Source organism: Oenanthe melanoleuca, chromosome 6 (assembly GCF_029582105.1).
Source record: "Oenanthe melanoleuca isolate GR-GAL-2019-014 chromosome 6, OMel1.0, whole genome shotgun sequence".
Lineage (NCBI taxonomy): Eukaryota > Metazoa > Chordata > Aves > Passeriformes > Muscicapidae > Oenanthe > Oenanthe melanoleuca.
Window position 1 is genome coordinate 4,113,434 of NC_079340.1, and position 18,497 is coordinate 4,131,930.

The 18,497-nt window shown below is 47.2% G+C and overlaps 1 protein-coding gene across 1 annotated transcript in view; it reads right to left on the minus strand.

Moving 5' to 3' along the window:
* Positions 1-15,344, minus strand: part of LOC130254666 (hexokinase-1) — a 35,602-nt gene extending 20,258 nt beyond the window's left edge. The window contains exons 1-4 of the mRNA XM_056494442.1: positions 15,159-15,344; positions 8,914-9,076; positions 4,124-4,272; positions 341-460 (exon numbers count right to left, since the gene is read on the minus strand). Coding sequence (XP_056350417.1) covers positions 341-460; positions 4,124-4,272; positions 8,914-9,076; positions 15,159-15,221 — 495 coding nt within the window. The 5' untranslated portion in view covers positions 15,222-15,344. The remainder of the gene's footprint in view (positions 1-340; positions 461-4,123; positions 4,273-8,913; positions 9,077-15,158) is intronic.
* Positions 15,345-18,497: the final 3,153 nt, after the last annotated feature.

The following is an 18,497-nucleotide window of genomic DNA, read 5'->3' on the forward strand; positions in this document are numbered from 1 at the left end:
GGGACATCCCAATCCAAATCCATGTACTCATGAGGGATAACTCAGCAAACCCCACACCCCATGGAGAGGTGAAAAAGGCTGCACAGGAGGCAGGGAAACCACTGCCATGTTTAGAGGGTAAACCAAAACACTGAGGAGCTCAACACAAAATATCAGCTGTCTCCTCTCCTTTGGTTACCCACCAAACAGGCAGAAACATAAACACAAACACAGTCTGACAGTGAAATATAATACTCATTTATCCCCAAAATGAGACCTGTCTGGGGTACTGCTTTCATGGCACTGTTTTAATAACATGGCAGCTCTTCTGTGCATTAAGAAAATTGTGAAATCTTCTTACCTCATCTAGCTTGGATTGTCGACAGGGGAAGGAAAATGTAAATCCAACTGGCAGTTTCTTGTCTTTGATTTGTTGTTTCTCCATAAAGTCTCCCAGGCATTCAGCAACATGATCAAAAAGCTGTAAGAAAAATATAAAACCACCATGATCAGAGATACAGCTTCAGGGAGAAAATGTTTCAAACTCCACAGGAAAACTGCTCTGAGTGAGGGGAAAGGGGAAAACAGCTGCCCAGATTTTAAAAGATGTATAAATGGCATAGCTATGAAAATACTCTCAAGCAGGATGTATTAACACCTTAATAGCTAATACATTATGAAATGTACTGTCCTTTTACACACCTAATTCTGCAGGTACCTTTTCCATCCATATAAAAACACTTCCTGAAACAAGAGACTCCTGGCTCTCAAGCCTGCTGTAACCCTGCCACTTAACATTTGATGAGAACAAAAATGCTCTTTTAACCTTTCTATAACAGGAAGGACCAAATCAAAAGAACATTTGGGATCCAGTCCCACAGGAGGTTTGAGCACTTTTACAATGATGTAGAAAAGACAACATCTGCTTCACTCAAGCATTGCTGAGACCAGAGAACGCAGCACTTTGCAGGAGCCACCCAAAGGAACATCATCTCTCAAATCTACTCCTACAGCACACAACAAACAAACAAAAAGGAAACCCAAGGGATTCATCTAAATATTTCCCATGTTCTGAGGAGCAGCCCAAAGTGGGGATATTTTCTGTGTTTTTTGAAAGGTTGAACCATACAGGCAGCCTGCAGCAGGTTTGTGGGTACCAACTCCCACCCAGATGCCTCCATGGCACCTGTGTCCCTGTCAGCCAAGCCAGGAACAAGCACAAAGGCCTCTCACACTGAGCCACCTGGAAAACCCCTCAGGCAGACTCCAAGCTGAAATCAAGCCTGAGCAATTGAAACAACAAAAATGCACGTTTGTGTTTGCCAGCACCAAGAAGCCAGACATGCCTTCAACTGACCCATACCACAAATGGATGGCAGCATATTAACAAGACACTGCCTGCTCCAGGATATAACTGTGCCTCACATTTTAACTCCCTAAAAAACCCAAACAAAATAAACCCAATCCTATCTGCAGCATTGGTGGGATGAGAGCAGGTAATCTGCCTAGAAGACTGGGGATAACTGGGAGGGAGTACAAAAAGACATCTGTTGGTTCCAATTAACCCACACATCTTTATTAAGAACAATTTAGAGTATTGGAGAGACAGGAATGTACTACAGACAGACTGCAGCAATTACAAATTATGAACAGGAATATTTTGTCCTTCAAAGCAGGCCAAGAAGCAGTGTGTGTAATGTTACAATTAAACTGAACACCTTAGACTCATGCCTTAGATGAGGTCAGATTTGATTAAGGAAAAGTACAGAGGTTTCCCAGGGAGAATGCTGCTGTTCATTGCCCTGGGCAAATCAAGGACATTTTCTCTGAGCCCACACAGAGAAATAACATGGGAATGCAATGTACACTGCTGCACTTCTGGAAGACAATTTTCAGCTGCCCAGATGAGGGACAGAGTTATGAAAAGAACTTTATTAGTTTTGTTACCACTAACACTCATAAGATTTTTCCTAAGGAGACTCAAGGAAGAGTCTGTGTGTTCCCATGCCCATGTTAACATCCAAACCTTGCCAGTGCCAAATAACTCTGACTGGATAGGAGAGGCAACATTACAAAGTTCCAGAAGAATTTCATTAAAGTAGGAAAAGTACACTGAGGAAAAATCAAAATCTTCTTTTACACATAGACTTGCAATAGGGAACAGTGTGAGCCAAATATTTTATCAATGTCAAAAAGGTGGACAGAGAGAATTCCACAGCCAAGAGGAAAGGACCAGCCTGATTTACAGACCTGAGGTAATATTGCCTGGTCAAGTTGGGCTTCAACAGGTCTCCACAAGGATACATTTAGCCAGCAGACAGGAGACTTGGACAAGCCACTGAAGATCCCAGCTCAGGCCCAAGCCCCTCAATGGGGATGATTTAAGGAGCAAGGAAAGCACAGTTCAGGCCCAGAGAACAGCTACAAATCCCTAAGTTACCTCCAGTGGTGGCAGAACACAAAAAGCAACACCAAAATCAAGTCTCAGGCACATTCCCATTCACTGAGCTGACACAGGAGATAGGCTTTCTACAAATTTTACACCTGAGAGTTTTGCCCTTGACTTTAACACAGAACTGTCTCTGCCTGGTGAAACTGTCAGCCCATGCCTGACAGATGGACAAAACTGGAAGTTTGAATGCCATGAAGTAGAAGATATCAAAACAACCCATGTTAGTGAGATGTGAGGCCATAAATCACAATCCTTCAATAAGCTGATTATGCACTAAGCTTTAGGAGTGTAACTCAGCAAAGTTAATGACACAGCTTGCTGGAAATCATTAGTAGACTACTCTACACAGGCAGTTCAGTCCAAGTATTCCACAAATCTGGCTCAGACATTTCAGAAAACCTCAAGAGTAGATATCAGTCATAAGCACCAAATCCTCAGCTGCCTGTCTGCCTCCTGGGCACCCTCCATGCTTCCCTCTGAAGGCACTCAGCAAGCCCTGGATATTGTCATGGAACAACTTCAAACCCAAGTGCTGTTCTGATAATGCTTCCAAGCTCTGCTCTTATTCTCCTGGTACTCAAATCCTTTACCCATGGGGTCAGCAGAAGCCTTGCATGCCTTTCTCCCAGCTTAAAAGCCATGACAAAGCCTATCAGCCTGAGCTCCACACTGCTGCTTCCCAACAGCCAGATGGCCTTTGGATATTGAACAACTAAACCATGGATATGACAAAGACATGGAAAGAAAGCAGACCTGATGTCTCCCTTCCTGCCTTCTCCTTACCACCCTTATCATGTCTCCATCTAGAATCCCCTAAAGCCAGCCTGCCCTGCCTCCCCAGGACATCAATGGTAGAAATGCTGTTCCCATAGTTTTTCTTTTTCTCCTCTTTTGCTTATTCTTCTGAAACAAGCTTGAAGTTTCCTCCAGGTCTCACACTCCTGAACAGCACCTCATTCTAATAAAAAGTGTAAAAACCTTGCTGTTTCCAACAATGAAAATTACTTGTTTTGTCTCATGCTGACACAGAGACAAATCTGCCAGTGTAATCCACTTCCTGATCATTAAAAAAATAAATTCTTTCAAAGAACTCAATTTGAAATTCCAGTGAATGGATACAAATATTTTCTACTCTTGGAAAAGGGAAGACTAAAAAAAAAAAAACCTTTCAATTACTCAGCAAAACTTAAGTTGAAGCTGTGCCAAAACATTCTATCAGCTTCCTGTAATTTTTCTAATGTACTTGTACTTTTCATGAATGCTGAGTTGCTCAGACTGCCAGCACAGAGATGTGGCTGCCATGGGGATTTCTATCCCTCATCTAACACTACAATTGCAGGGCTGGTCATGTTCATTGCTTACAAAGACTAAGTTGTTTTCCTGCTCTCCATTTGTACTCATGGAAAGTAAGTTCACTACAAAAGCCAGATTTTTTTTTTTTTTCACTATAAAAGCCAGAGTTTTTATTTCTAAGCCATTTATTCTCTAACTTATCCAGAAGTCTCCCACATGTTGACAGCAGGTTTGCAGCACCCATGCATGCTCTATTACACTAAGTACTGCTTATTGACACTGAAGTGCAGTCTCCATGCTGTAGCTACAATGCTTAGGTGTTAAGCTCATTTTTGTGAGGGTTTTCTAAAACCTAAGCAGCTAAACTTCAGAGAGAAGTGCCAAGGAAGAGGTGCTTACCCTTGTTCCACTCCCATGCATGATGTCTTCTGGGGTGTTATAAATTTCACTTTCCATCTGTACCGTCTGCTTTTTTTCATGCGACACCTTCACCCGAAGAATTCGGAAGTAAGAACCACCAAGATCCAGTGCAATGAAATCTCCTTTCTCTACGTGGAAAACGAGACACAAGTGATTAAAAATTGTATGCAACACAAATCTGGGGAACATCAAGCTTGGTTAAGTGCAGCACTGAAGAAAATGTCCAGTCCCTACAGCAAGGAAGTTCCAGCAGCAGGGAACCCACGTGAACCTGACTCCATCAATCTGATTCCCTAAAATTTAACATGAAGTTGGTGCAATGGCAATGCCAGCCACCACTGATACACAGGCAACTGCAATGAATCCAAACCAGTGGACAGTCTGTATCCAGATCTCATGATGAAGCTGGAAGAGCAAAGATTTCAGGAGAAAACCAAAAGAGGTGTTGAAAATAGAGACAGTAATATGAAGGGATGCCAGGCCACTGACAAACAGCCTGTTGCTGTAAATAAACCTCTGTCATTCTGGCAAATAACAGTGAATGGTGGCTGATCTAAAATCAACAAATTATTACACACAGATGTAATTAAAGCAGGAACCACCCCTCATCTCATGTCCAGAAAGGCTAAGATTCACTGCAAACTGCAGACAGGTAAGAGAAGTCAGAGAAATGGCAACCTAAAAAAACAGCCCTGTACTGCTGCAGGAGTTACTCAGATGTTGTGATACCTTGCACAGAGCTCCTAATAATAGGAGCCAGGAAAAGAGTTGGGGTACCTCCATCTCCCTCTGTGCTGGAGAGGGATGAAGCCAACCCAGTACCCTCCACAGAGTCCAGGCACATGGCCTGGCTATCTGAGGAATGACACCTTCAGCACCCCTGGAGAGCAAGGCAAACATAATTCACCAACCTGCTTGTGCCATCTTATCAAAGAGGAAGCAAAGGCAGTGACTGTCAAAGTCTGCAAAAAGACAGTACTTAGGGAAGCAACGTGCACACCTTTCTCACACAGCATGTCCAGGCTGCAGATAATCAGCAGGGCTCTCAGCAAGCATTTGTGTCTGTGCATGGAATCCCCAGGCTCACCAGGGCTGCTCAGAGAGCAGCAGAGCAAAGGCACACAGTGTTTTCTCATCTGCTTCCTCATCAGCTATGACTTCCAGAAGGCCATTCTCAACATTGCCATTTTTCCATTTCCACCTAAATTCAAAGTGAAGAAACCTCTAGCAGCTGGGAAATTGTTTTGACATGTTACCTCGAACACACTCGGCCCTCAGAGCCTTCTGACCCCAGACTGTCACCAAAATTCCAGGTATGCAATTTCTCCATGAGGACTTCCAGAGCCATACTTGCCTCTGAGGTTACTCTGTCCCATCTCATATCAAATCTCCTAAAATCTGACCAAGAGAGCTGTTCCTCCTCATCACCCCATGCACCTCTGGGAGCTTCATCCCACCCAGCAAAGCTGATGAACAGGACAAGGTATCCCTCAGGACAGGATCTTTAGGAGAAACAGACCCAGAGAGGCAAAAACACACTGCAAATGTCCTTTTGGTTTTCCAAGGTTGCAGTGTAATACAGAAACAAAACACTGTCATGTGAGAAACCATAAACAACAATAAACTGCATACAGAAAAACATAGCAAAATTACAGTGGGAGCCCACAACTTCTAATACACCTCCTAATTTTACTGCACTGCAATGCAGCTTCTCCTTCTTGCTGCTCAAGACATGGGCAAACTCAGTTTGCCAAAACACAGACCTTGCTTCCCGACCTGTTTCTGAGCAGTGTGGCTTTAAACACTGCTCTGCACCAGCACATATGTCATTTAAAACAGGAGCATACTCAAACTGGAGGTGCAGCTCCCTTTATTTGGCTCAACATAAAAAATTTCATCACCCACTTCACCGCAGCAAGTCCGGAAGTCAAACACCGTCCACGAGTTTCTCATTAAGCCAAATACCCAAATAAGCTTTATCTTATGGGTATCATCTGTTGAGTGCAAGCCATTACCTTCAATAACTAATGGGAAAATCAACATTGGACCATATGGCCTTCTTTCAAGCCTAAGTGCATTCCTCAAACAAACACTACACTTCAGAAATGCCTTCCCTGTAAATAAATTAACAGGTTAGGGTGTTTGATTTCCATCAAGCTCAAAGTAAAAAATTATTAAGAATCATCCTTCACCCTTTAAAAGATCTCTGAACTAGAGTGTAAAGCTTCCTGCATGCAACTAGAGTTTTCTTTCAGTGTACTTGAGGAATTAAATCCAAGTAGCAGAATTTAATCTGTGCTTTGCAACAGCAAGGTACAATCAAACCTGTTGTGAATTTATTTGGCCTTTGAAAGCATTTTGAATTAGCCTGAGGTATCATTCTGGGCACTGTGGACAGAAAAACCTCATGGCTTTTGTAAATTAAATGACTCTGAATGAAGGGGGGAAAAAACTGCTAACATCAACACCTCCAGAGTCTCTGGAATTATTGCTCACAAACTCCTTGTTGAAAAAGAACGCAAGCACAGATCTGAAACTAAACAACAGTATTTTTCTGAATAGTCAGCTCCCATAATAATAATTGGACTCAGAGGAAAGAGCTTACAAGGCAGTAATTAGAGACAGGCCAGAGAAAAGGGCAGGCTTTCAGCCTCTGGCTTTTACGGAGGGACAGCTGAAGGCAGAAATTGCCATCTTTGGGCACATCAACACAGCCACATCCATGAGGGCCCCCCAGAAGCTTTTGGAGGAAGAGGGAAGGGGCTCTGTGCCCATCCTGGCTGCACCCCTGTGATGGCCAGGCCACACGTGCCAGGCACACATGGGTGAGTCAGGGAAAGAAATGCCACAACACCCTCTCACAGCAAATATTGCTCATAGCTGGGGTCAGAACATGCCCTTCCAGGCAAAGAATGGAATGGCACTGCCTGCTTTTCCAACACCTCTCCAAAGAGGCTGCAGCCACCTACACATACAAGTCACCACTGAGCTCTATAGAAACTGTCCAGGGCAAAGACTGCCTTGCTCTAATCTGTGCTGCAAAGCACTGCCAGCAGTGTGCCCAACCTGCAGAGGCTGGCAGCAGCCAGGCAGGCACAGGACCAAGAACTGAATGCCCTGTACACAATACACCAGGTTCTTTTTTAAGGAGGTGTGTAATGCATGATCTGCAATTAATGCCTTGACACACAACCAGACACGCACAACCAGAGCTACTCATTGCTCTGGCTCATCCTCGGTCCCAGCAGGGCTCAGCAACCTCCCACACCTCTCCTGGCCATGTACAGATCCCCTCTCTCCTGGGCCATCTCTAAGGCTTCCCAGTGTGTATGGTGAAACAATTTTCAAAATTATTTGACTCACTGCAAGCAGCTCAGATTTAATACCGTGCAGTGCCCGACAAAGGGGAACTGGGGACAGGTCACTATTCAAATTAATTCAAAAGAAATATGAATGAAAAAGCAGGGATTTTGAAGCCAGTAAAAATGGTGGGATTCCACCCAAAAGCCCTCAAGACACCTCATGTGCAAACCCTTAGTGCAACCTCTGCCTATGACCCAGCTGTGTGCAGCAGCTTCTGGCTTTCTCAACAGGCTGCAAATTCCAACCAACATTTCAACATAACAGCCAGCAATGCTAAATTAAGGGAAATACAGGATTCAAACACATTCTCCCTTTGGTTTTTTTGAGACAGCAAATCATATTTCACAAAAAACTTTGAGATGGCAGAAAGCAAGAAAAGCAAAGCAAAGCTATCAAAGGATTCCACCTGCCAGACAGCAGCACCACGTTACACAAAGCACCTGACCTCATGCTCTTTCACCAATAAATTCTCAATTTTAACTCAAAAAAAAGAAAGCCTCAAAATAGGCAATAACTCTGTTATGCAGTTCTTGCAATTTCTGCACACAGGTAGGCACCAAACTAGTTAATTTGTGGCAGGCACCACACTAGTTAACCAGCTTGTGCTACATGAGAGGGAAACCCAGTGTTACAACTAAATAATAAACACTATTACATAATGTTTATAAATGTATTTAGATACTCCATATATGGCATTTTTAAGAAACACAATAGTAAGTCATAGAGGCAATCTTGGTCTCAATTACCAACATAACAGCTTTTGGTGTCTGATAGCAGTTTGTGCATTTTTATCTGGTACAGTGGGCATGGAAAAAATGAGTCCTGCATCTAGATGGAAAAAGCTTGGCACACCAGAGCAGCAGCTTTGGAGCCACATGCTACATCCTCTTTGAGTTCTGTGAGTTTTCCTCCAAGACAGGCTGGAAGGGGAAGCTACAAAATGCAAAATGAATGCCAGGCAACTCAAATTCAGCCTGTAATGGTTCACGCTTCCACTGGGGGAAAAGTAAGGAGAAGAGATGCTAAAGGAAACAGCAAATTACTAAAAGACACTGTATTTAAGACTCTGGGTCACAGGAGTGTGGACTGCATTAATCAAAAATCATTCTGTGTGAAGTATTGATTGTTGGCAGATGGGTTTCAGAGTAAATGTACTAAGTGAGAGTGAATTGAGTGCTAGGAAGGGCCTTTCCATTGGCATCCAAATGGCTTTGACAAAGGAATCACAAAATCTTCCAGCATCTGCGGGAACAGACCTGCACACAGAGGGGAGGCTGCCTTCAAAATGTTGCCTGGGCTTGCCAGAAGTAAATCCCTCCTGCTCTTGGTAGGACACCGCGCATTTCTAACAGGTTTCCACAAAGCACACCGTGTTTACTATGGAAAACCAGCACTCAGCTCCTTACCTGAGCCATCAGGAATAGACCTCACAAAGGTGGGAAGCATCTTCACTGCAGCTGTGGGGTTAAAATCCCTGGAGAGGCCGTTCTTCATCTCCCTCCTGAAGCGAGCCATGACGTCCAGCAGCGTTTCGTCCGAGAGCCGCATGGCGTAGAGGTACTTGTCAATCTGGGGAAGACACACACCAGCCCAGGTGAAAGGCTGCCCTGGGGTGCCCCACTGGGGCTGCACCTCTCTTTAACTGCAAGGATAATGTGCAGCCCCAGCGTGGCTCCAGGGCTCTGGCCAAGCTGGCAACACGGCCACACGCTTCATGCTTTATCTTCTGACTCAAAATCATGGAAAACGTGCAAGTCTAGGGTCTGCTGAGGTGAGCTCTGTCCTACTGTCTTCCCAAGGTACAACCCAGTCCCACATCACTTTGCCTCCTCTCCTTCACACAAAACCATCTGCCCACAGCCTCAGACCACCACCTCCAGCCCTTGTCCCACTTCTCAGCTCTCCTGACTGTCCCTCAGGTAAGCAGCTGGAGCTAAAAGAGCTGGTGTCTTCTGGCACCCTCTCTTGTCAGAGATCCTTTGTGTTTAAAGCCTTACATTGGGAAGGATTTGCCACAGTAGTTTTGGGGCTACATCACAGGCTGACAAAATTATTTTTGTGTAGCAGATCACTTTTACTATCCCACTCCAAAGACCAGAGGGTCTGGAAGACAGAACTTGACTGGGAGCAGGTGGCACCTTCCTTCTCAAGACAAAACATCAAATTAAAAGTTGTTGACTTCTCCCTTGTGGCTTCCAATGACAGGAGCTTGCTTAACCTCCCTGGAAAAAGGAGGCAGTTCTAGTTTTCCAGCAATATTGCTTTCCATAACATTACAACCACCTTCGCTGTCAGGAAGACTGAGAGATGCTTTGATGCCTGAACAAACATGGCCTTGAGGGGCTCTTGCCAAACACACCTCCCACCCTTTTTACCTCAGCTGCCAGTCTACTCTTGCCTTGTTTCTTTACCTGCCTTGGAAATTTGGTTCTGCAAATGGCTCAGAACAAAGCCACACCTTTGGGATCACTTCTGCTCGCAGCTTAGCAAGACTGAAAAAATAAAGCCCTGCCCATGCTGTCTGTCCTCAGCAAAACTGGAAAAGCCACCTCCTTTTAAACCCCAGGCCAGCTCTGTGCCAAGGCTCCGTGTGTCTTCTCTCTGGAAGCCTGGAGAGCAGCTCATCTCCAAGCTGGCATCTTGCCTTACAAGACCAAGGCCACAGTAAAGCACTTTATGTGAAATATATGTAGGCAAGCGCTCCATATACCAGGGACTTTGAGATGGGAAGTGATGAATAATGCCCTTCACAAAGGAAATGCAATCAAAACATCATTAAACCCTAAACTGACCATAAAACAGGCACCAATTTAATTGCTCATACAGAAAGCACTCCAGCCCACCCCACTCAAGGTCTCCTCAAAGACAGTATCTCCCTGAGCCAGACACCCTCCTGCCATGACCCAGCACTTATTTACACAGGCAAGGCAGAAGGCGTGGAGAGTGCTACTGGCACAGCTACCCAGCCTGATCCCCAACCAGGCAAGCCTGGACCACAGGGGACACAGCCAGAGGCTGCACAAGCTGTGAACTCCCCAATGTCATTGCTTGCAGAGGAACAATACCATGATTGATAACACCAGGATGAAATGAGACCGTGCATTTTCCCCACGAACCGGTGACGTGACGGTGCCGGCGTACAGCTGAAGGGTAGAAGAGCTGAGCTCAGGTTCTCTGCAACACAGGCCAAATGCAAGACCCCAGGGCAGCATCCCTGCTGCATCCCTGTGCTGCCCCTTCACAGCAACAACCACAGCCAGCCACTGGCATCATCTCACTCCAAGAATAAAAACCTGGATGGGATGTGCCCTCTCTGCAGCCCCAAAAGCTGTGGGGGTGGATGCAGAGGCTGGAGTCTGGCTAAGCCAGGTCTCTCCTCCATGGCAAACCCTGCCATGGCTTTTTTTAGCAGAGTGTGTAAAGCCATGATGTCAGAGCATGAGGATACTCCCTTTAAAAGGAGAGAGGGAGGGAACCAACCTCTTTTTTCAGGCTGAGCTTTCAGCAGCCCACGCTGCCGCTCAGAGGGATGATCCCCCAGATCTCCCAGTGAAAGCTACAGCAAACATCACTCACAGTCACCGTGCAATTAATACACCCCTCTAACAAAGCCCCGCTGCTGCATCCTCCTCCCAAAAGCAGGGCGGAAGGATTCCCGCTCACCGAAAGCCCTGTTGTGAGCGCAGGTTGTGGCGTTTGCACAGTCAGGACTGACGAGCCCATTCTCCCCACCTCTGCCCCTGTGCTGCCCTCAGCAGCGAGGCAAAACGGGAGGGAGGGCTCTTGCTGCTGCCGTGAGACCAATGAGCGCTGCCAGCGCCCTTACATAATTGGGCTGGACCCTCCTGCAGGCAGGGAGAGCATCGCGCTCCATGGCACCCAGGCCATCCATCCCCACCGCCGGGAGCCCCGGGGCGGGGACACCGAGCCTGGAAAAGAGTCACTCCCGTCTGTTACAGCTTCCAAAAGCACGAAAAACTAGGGGGGAAATAGGGAAAAAATAGTTGTTTCGTTTTGTTGTTGGTTTTTTTTTTTTGTTTTTTTTTTTTTTCCTCCCAGGCGGGAGGAGGGTTAGTTATTCCAGCAGGGAAAACTCCCAGCAAAGAGCCATAAATAGCTTGAGGCAGGGGGGAGCTGGATTATGGGATGGAGGTCTAATAACTCCCTGCCCTGCCGGCAATAAAAGCCGATCATGAAGCAGATCTCAGCCGTAGGCACAGGGAAGCTGTGGAAAGACAGGAGCTGCCGGCAGCACCCAGGCTGAGACAGGTGCCAGCCCTTCCCAGGGGATGGCACAGGGCAGGAACAATTCCAGACAGGCAGCTGTGTGGGCAAGGAGCAGAAAACACTCCTTTATTTAGCTGCCACCTCAGAGTCACCCCCCGAGGAAGGGCATCTTCCCAGACTGCCACTACGGGAGTCCTCCAAGAGCTCAATCACTTTTTTTTTTTTTCTCTTTTTCTTAAAAGAAACCAAACCAAAACAAACCAGAGACAGAATCTGTGAGCAATTTTTTTAAAAACAGGATTTCATCATCTGAACCACATTCACGTAATTCTTCCTGGTCACATAGGAAAGATGCAGTTTGTACTTGGGGAAAAGAAGTTTCTGAAAATCCGGCCACTGCAGCAGTTGTGAATAATTATAAATGAAACAGGCAGCACTAAAGGTTTAAACCTAAGGGCCATTCCTCAAGCACATGCCTCATTCCATGGACACTGACAGCAGTCAATGGTATCCAAGAAGGGAACACTCCCACAACAATTCCAGAAATCATTAGCACCTATTTTACTGACACAGCCTTCATACCAAAACCCTTCACCACCAAAACATTTTTCTGCAGGCTAATCACACTCCTTTCAGCACGAGGAAGATTCATCAGGAGCCAAAGCATGTTAAAACAAGCAGTTTAAACATGCACAAACTATTTGTGCTTACTTATGATTTATCAGATAGGTTCCTAAAAAGCCTTTATAGGGGCGGGTCACCAATACAGGCCTCTTCTTGATACCAGTTGTTACATTTTATACTCCATTCCAAACTTTTTTTGTGTGTGTCAAGGTTAAACATCTGCTTGTCACTCCTTGATCCCAAGATCTTTTTCTTCACACAGGTAAGGACAGCAAAAACATATTGTTGCCCTGACAGACAGAAACCAGGCAACACCTAGAGGCTCCCTTTGCTGGGGCAGGTACAAACCTGCTGGAAACAAAAGGCAGTTTTACAAAGCTCTCCCGCACACAGGCTGCTGGCACAGGTGCCAGGGAGCCCCCAGTCCCTCAGGATGGGAGTCAGCTCTTTAGGGAAATGGAAACACGGCTGAGTTTGTGCAAATCCCCTGTCCCAGCGAGGATGCTGAGCTCCCACCGCTGTCCCAGGAGTGTCACAAACACTCAGGGAACAGATGTCTGCAAAACATCTGGATAATTTAAGCTGCTTGGACCACACAGTACAGGGCACCACACACTGCTTGCTGCTGCACACCAAGGTGAGATGGAATTGCCATTACCAGTGGAAAATGCTCCCTTGCAGGGGCCACAGGGGTCACACCATGAGCAACCCCTTCCTTCAACACCTCCTCCTGCTCGCCACGACTCACCTCGAAAAACATTCCAAAAATGACACATTTGGAAAAAAAACCATGCTGAAAACTGAAGGGGGTACACACAAACACAGCAGAACCAGTACAGAACCAGTACAGTTCTTAGATGCAGGTTATCCCCAGGGCCTGAAACCACTAGCCCCATCCATGCCCCTGGACAGGTTTCCCACCACAGAAATGCAGAGCATTAGTGCTACAGAGAGATGGGAATTAAAAAAAAAAAGGAGGAAAAGAAAGTCACAAGAGAAAAAGAATGTTCAGCCTTGACTCGTGGGTACTTTTAAGCTGCCCACAGCCCTCCTGTGACCCACAGCAGCATCCTGAAGGTGACCTGCCAGCTGTGCCACCAAAGGCTGAGCTGATGGCTGTGATGGACCAGCCAGGCAGAGGAGCAGCCACGGCATCCAGGAGCCCCATGGGGCAGCACAGAGAGCAGGGACAACGCCTTGGTTGGCAGCCCTGAGCCACAGGCACGTACCAGCAGAAAGTGCTGCTCTTCCGGGAGTGGGGAGGAGAGGGAGGGACCTTGGCACGAAGCCGTGCAGGCACGTACCCCTGATGGAGCACAAACCTCACAAGCAGCAGATGAGATGCCAGGGAATGGAGCCCCAGCAGCTCCCAGCAGCTGTAGGGCAGCAGAGCCTCTGGCTGCCACAGACATCCTCCCCACAGCACAGCCAAAACCGAGGAGGCTCAGTATCCGTTCCAGAAGGACACAAACAGGAAAAGATGTCTTACGGCCTCTAAAAACAGTAGCCTGCTTTCTTGACTTTTCAAGTGGGTTTTATTTTTTTTTCCCTTCACTTTTCCAGACAAAACCAGACCGATCCATAAGAATGCTTTACAGCAAACAGTTTCCCATGCTGTCAGACAATAGCAGCCCCACGGTGCCAAGCCACCCTGTAATAAATAACCCCCAGAACGCCGCAGAGTTTCCCTGTGCCTTTCTGCCACTCCTCGGCCACCAGGCACACTCACGCTTATCTGGGCGTTCTAAATATAACACACACAGCGAGACAGAGGAGGCCTTACCCAGGCAAGCACGCCTGGCACCAGCAGCACTCACAAATCCTGCAGGAAAAGGGACATAGCGGGCCTGGGCAGCAGGGAAGGAGAGCGGGGCTGGGAGGTGCAGAACGCTGCTGGGCGGAAAAGAAAAAGACCTAAAGCACATGGAAGGAGACGTGGAAACCATGGGAAGCTTTTTTTTAGGTTTCTCCGAGGGACGAGTGGGCTTGGGTGAGTCATCCACACACTGGAGCTCAAGACCCCCCAGGCACAATCCAAAGGGACGAGGTGCTCTCCTCCTGCCGGGGAAGATTCTCAAGCCCCAAGAACACCACGAATCAATACCAGTAATGCTGTCACTGAGGCTTTCCCGAAATATTTCAGGGATGCCTTCAGGTGGGTCATACGGCAGCGCCTGGGGAGGTGGCAGAGGGGAAGCCTCTGTTTCCTGACGTCAGCCCGACTCACCGACATTTGCAATTATTCTCCCCATTTGTGTCCCCGCATCCCAGCCCCAGGTTCCCCGCAGCTCTGCAATATGCTCAGCCAGGACCTATCTGCCATGTTATTTATCCTGCGCTCCGCACCCTTTTCCTTGTGGCAGCGATGGATCCCAGGCTGTACCAACCACACAGCAGCAGCCACCCGATGCTGAAGGAAAAGAAGCCTATAGAAATCCTTCTTTTTAAACACAACCGACGACCATTTCCTGTAAATCCCGATCCTGCGGCGGCACATAATTCAAAAACTACCTGCTGGAGCGGGGATGCTCACAAGCATCCTTGGAAAGAAAGGGAAATCCCCTTTCCGGGGAGAAGCAGTGCCAAAAGCCCCCAGTTCCTGCCTGTGCATCCATCACCCACACCCCACCGGCGATGCTTAAACCCGGGCTTATCCCTCAGAGCTGGCTGCCTCTGGGGACAAAGCAAGGAAACCAACGTGCGGAGGAAAAGAAAAAAAAAAAAAAAAAAAAAAAAAACAAAAAAGGAAAAAAAAAAAAAATTTTAAACTATTTAAAAATGGGGGGGATGCGCATCTAACCTTTTTGACCTGGTCCTCCTTCAGCTCCGTGAAGTAGTAGGCCAGGAGCTGGGCGGCGATCATCCTGCCGGCTGCAGCGGCGGCTGGGCGCACGCAGCGATGCGGGGCGCGGGGATGGCCGCGCCGAGCCCAGCCCAGCCCAGCCCGGCCCAGCGCCGCCCCTTCCTCCTCCTCCTCCTCCTCCTCCTCCTCAGGGCCGGCCCCGGCCCCGCCCGCCGGGGTGGGCCCCGCTCCTCGCCCTGAGGAGAGGAGGAGGAGGGCCCTGCCGTACCCCACAGACAGCCGTGGAGGCGGCTTCCCTGAGAGCGAAAAAAAATAAAACCAAAAAATCCTTTTTGGTGGTACTGGCCTGTGGGAGGATGGTGTAGGCAGCAGGAGTGTGTGCAGAGAAAGGGTGTGGAGCACAAATCTGATGGGGGAGTTGGGGTGTTGAGCCTGGAGAAAAGGGGGCTCAGGGGGAGCCCCTCACTCTCTCTGCCAGAACACTGTGGGGATCAGCCGGCAGGACACAGCTTTAAGCAGGAATTTCTTTATGGAAAGGGTGATTAGGCATTGGAATGGGCTGCCCAGGGAGGAGGTGATGGAGTCACCTTCCCTGGAAGGAAAGGCTGACGTGGCGCCTCATGCCGTGGTTTAGTTGACATGGTGGTCAAGGCCTAGGAGCTCTCAGGCAATTCTGCAATTCTTACAGCAATCCTGGGCAGGGCCAGGAATCAGATCCTTGTGGGTCCCTTCCAGCTCAGGATATCCTGTGATTCTATGATGATGGAGAGGGCTTCTCCTCCCATGTGCTGCCCACAATTTGCCATGTTGGAGCATATTCCCCAGCACCCCAAAGGAGAAATCCACCATGAGGGCTCTGAGGGCCACACACACATAAACCAAGTGACACTTGGCCAAAAAGCTAAAGGCCAAATTCAATGTCAAGTGGCACATGTCAGCAAGCCATAGGGCTCTTGCCTGTCCATGCAGAGGGACAGGAGCACACACCCATGCAAAGGGTGGTGATGCTGGAGGTTTTGTGATTTGCATACAGATTGTCTACCACAGCCCAAGTGATTAAAAATCTGCTTCTTGAATTTCCGGCTTCCTTTTCAGCACTGCTTTAATTAAATGGTTTCACTGGCCAAAATCAAGAGCTGCTTTGGCAGGCACATCCTCCTTCAGACTGCCGTAGTCACTGCAGGCAGGGTGGGCAGGATTTCCTTCTCTGGCTCCCGGCTCGGAGAGATTTTCAACAAGAGTTTTACTGCTCTGCACGTGTTCCTCCTGCTCATTTTCTTGGCAAGGTAGGGAGCAAACCCAGCAGTGCTGCCCAGTGCAGGCAGGCTGCCTCCAGGGCCCTGCCAGCAGGGCAGGAGCTCACGGGTGGCACAGGGACATGGGCTGAGCTGAATCATCCCAGCCTCCAGCCACGTCACCAATCCCTCACACAGACTGACCAAGTTCTCCTCGGATGTAATTCGCTGCTCAGTCACGCTCCTCCTCGGCTATCTTTAATTCCCAGCCAGGCTTGCTCCTGTTTTCAATCCATCTGTCATCTGCTAAGCCTTATCTTTCATCTGAAATCACTCTCCTCGCTCTCTATAAATACTCTGAAAGTAACCCTACACATTCACAGCTTTTGCTTCACTAGGTAGGACAGACTTAGCTCTTTGTGGTCTGAATGCTGCCTGATGCTGCTCAATTGTTACAAGTGCTACTATCTGTCTCCTCCAGCTCAGACTCCTTAAACACCACCTACATACACATTACTTTCCCCAGTTACCTTGCTGCAGGAATGCTTACTCATTTAAAACACTTGCATAGAAGCTCGAGTTGTTGTCAACTAATCTTTGACCAAATGGAAGGAATTCAAAGCATCCCTTCTGGCTCTCAAGGAATTTGAATCAGACAGCTAAAACACTCGAAGTGGTCTTCTCTTTAACATGACACCCATTGTAAGAACATGCAAGAGAAGGACGTTCCTTTTCTTTGTCTGCCAAAATTGTGACTTGGAAATGAATTAAGAATGTCATAGATCACTAAAGTGACTGATCCTTAATATTATATTTCCAAACTCAGAAATAGCAGTCTCAGGTTTCCTGTAAGCTGCAAGAAGCAAAAAGGAAGTTCAAAACATCACTAGACAAGCCCTCTTGGATCTGTGCAATGAAAATAAAACCTGCATACATTACAACCTCCCAAATAAATTCAAGAATTAAGTCTAGACTGGAGCAGGAGGGGGTTCATGCAACAAAGTCGAAAGCAATTAAGGGATGGTCAAACAAGTATTGCAAATAATTGGGTTTGTCTTCAGTTGCTGAGGGTGGCGTCCAGGAAAAATGAACTTGACAGAGTGAAAGCCACTAGAGAAAATGTAACAATCCATCCAAGGCAGAGCAGCTGCAATATTTAAACGTGTGGTATTTTTAAACTGCTCGGTGCGAGGATGGGAGCGCATGACCAGCTCCAACCAGCACTGGGATGAATGAGCTTCCCCCCTGCCAGAGGGCTGGAAGGGCAGCCAAATATCCCTGTGGACACCCCAACCCTTGGCAAGCCCTCCTGGCACTGCCAGGTGTTATTTTTGGAGGAACTGGGAGGAGCAGAAGCAGCCAGCTCTTCACCTCTGCCTGCGTGAGTCTCCCACTGCCACAGCACCCAGCCCTGGCTTTTCCCTTCTGCTTCACTGGAAGGGATCAATTCAGCAGCCAATTAATTACCAGCACCTCACATAGTCTGCCAGGCATCCAGCAGGCTATTTTGAAAGCCACTGTCCTTTAAGACAAATTACTGGAGGCTGAACGTGACACTTGATGACTTGCAGCTATTTTGATTGAGCTCTAATCTTATTGGCCCCATTTAATGCTACCCAAGTGTTTCAGCTGACTGAAGTAACTCTTTGAACCAGCTCTCCTGGGTGTGGGTAAGATTTTTTCCCCCCTTTGCCCATTTCTTCACTGAATGTTCACTGCTCTAAACAAGTCTGCATTCCAATTGAACTATACAATGAGGGGATTTCTTTGTTTAAATCTTATCAGGTAGTTTTGAGGTACACAGCTGATAGATGCTTCCTGCTTTTGTAAGAAAAAAATTAAGTTGCAGTTGTGTTTGCTGGGTTTTTTTTAATTGTCTGGAAAATGCTCAATCCCCTTTACTCTCATTTTACATTTTCCTTCCAGTTCTCAAATCAGTGTGAAGGAAAATAATATCTCTAATAAACACTAAGTTACCAGTCCATGACAGCAGTTCTGACTAACAGGGAAAGCTCCCATTCCAGGGTAGGAAACCAGGTGCTGGCACAGAAGGAATCACCATTCCTTTGTGCTGAACTAAGTGCAGAAGCCACTAAGAAAA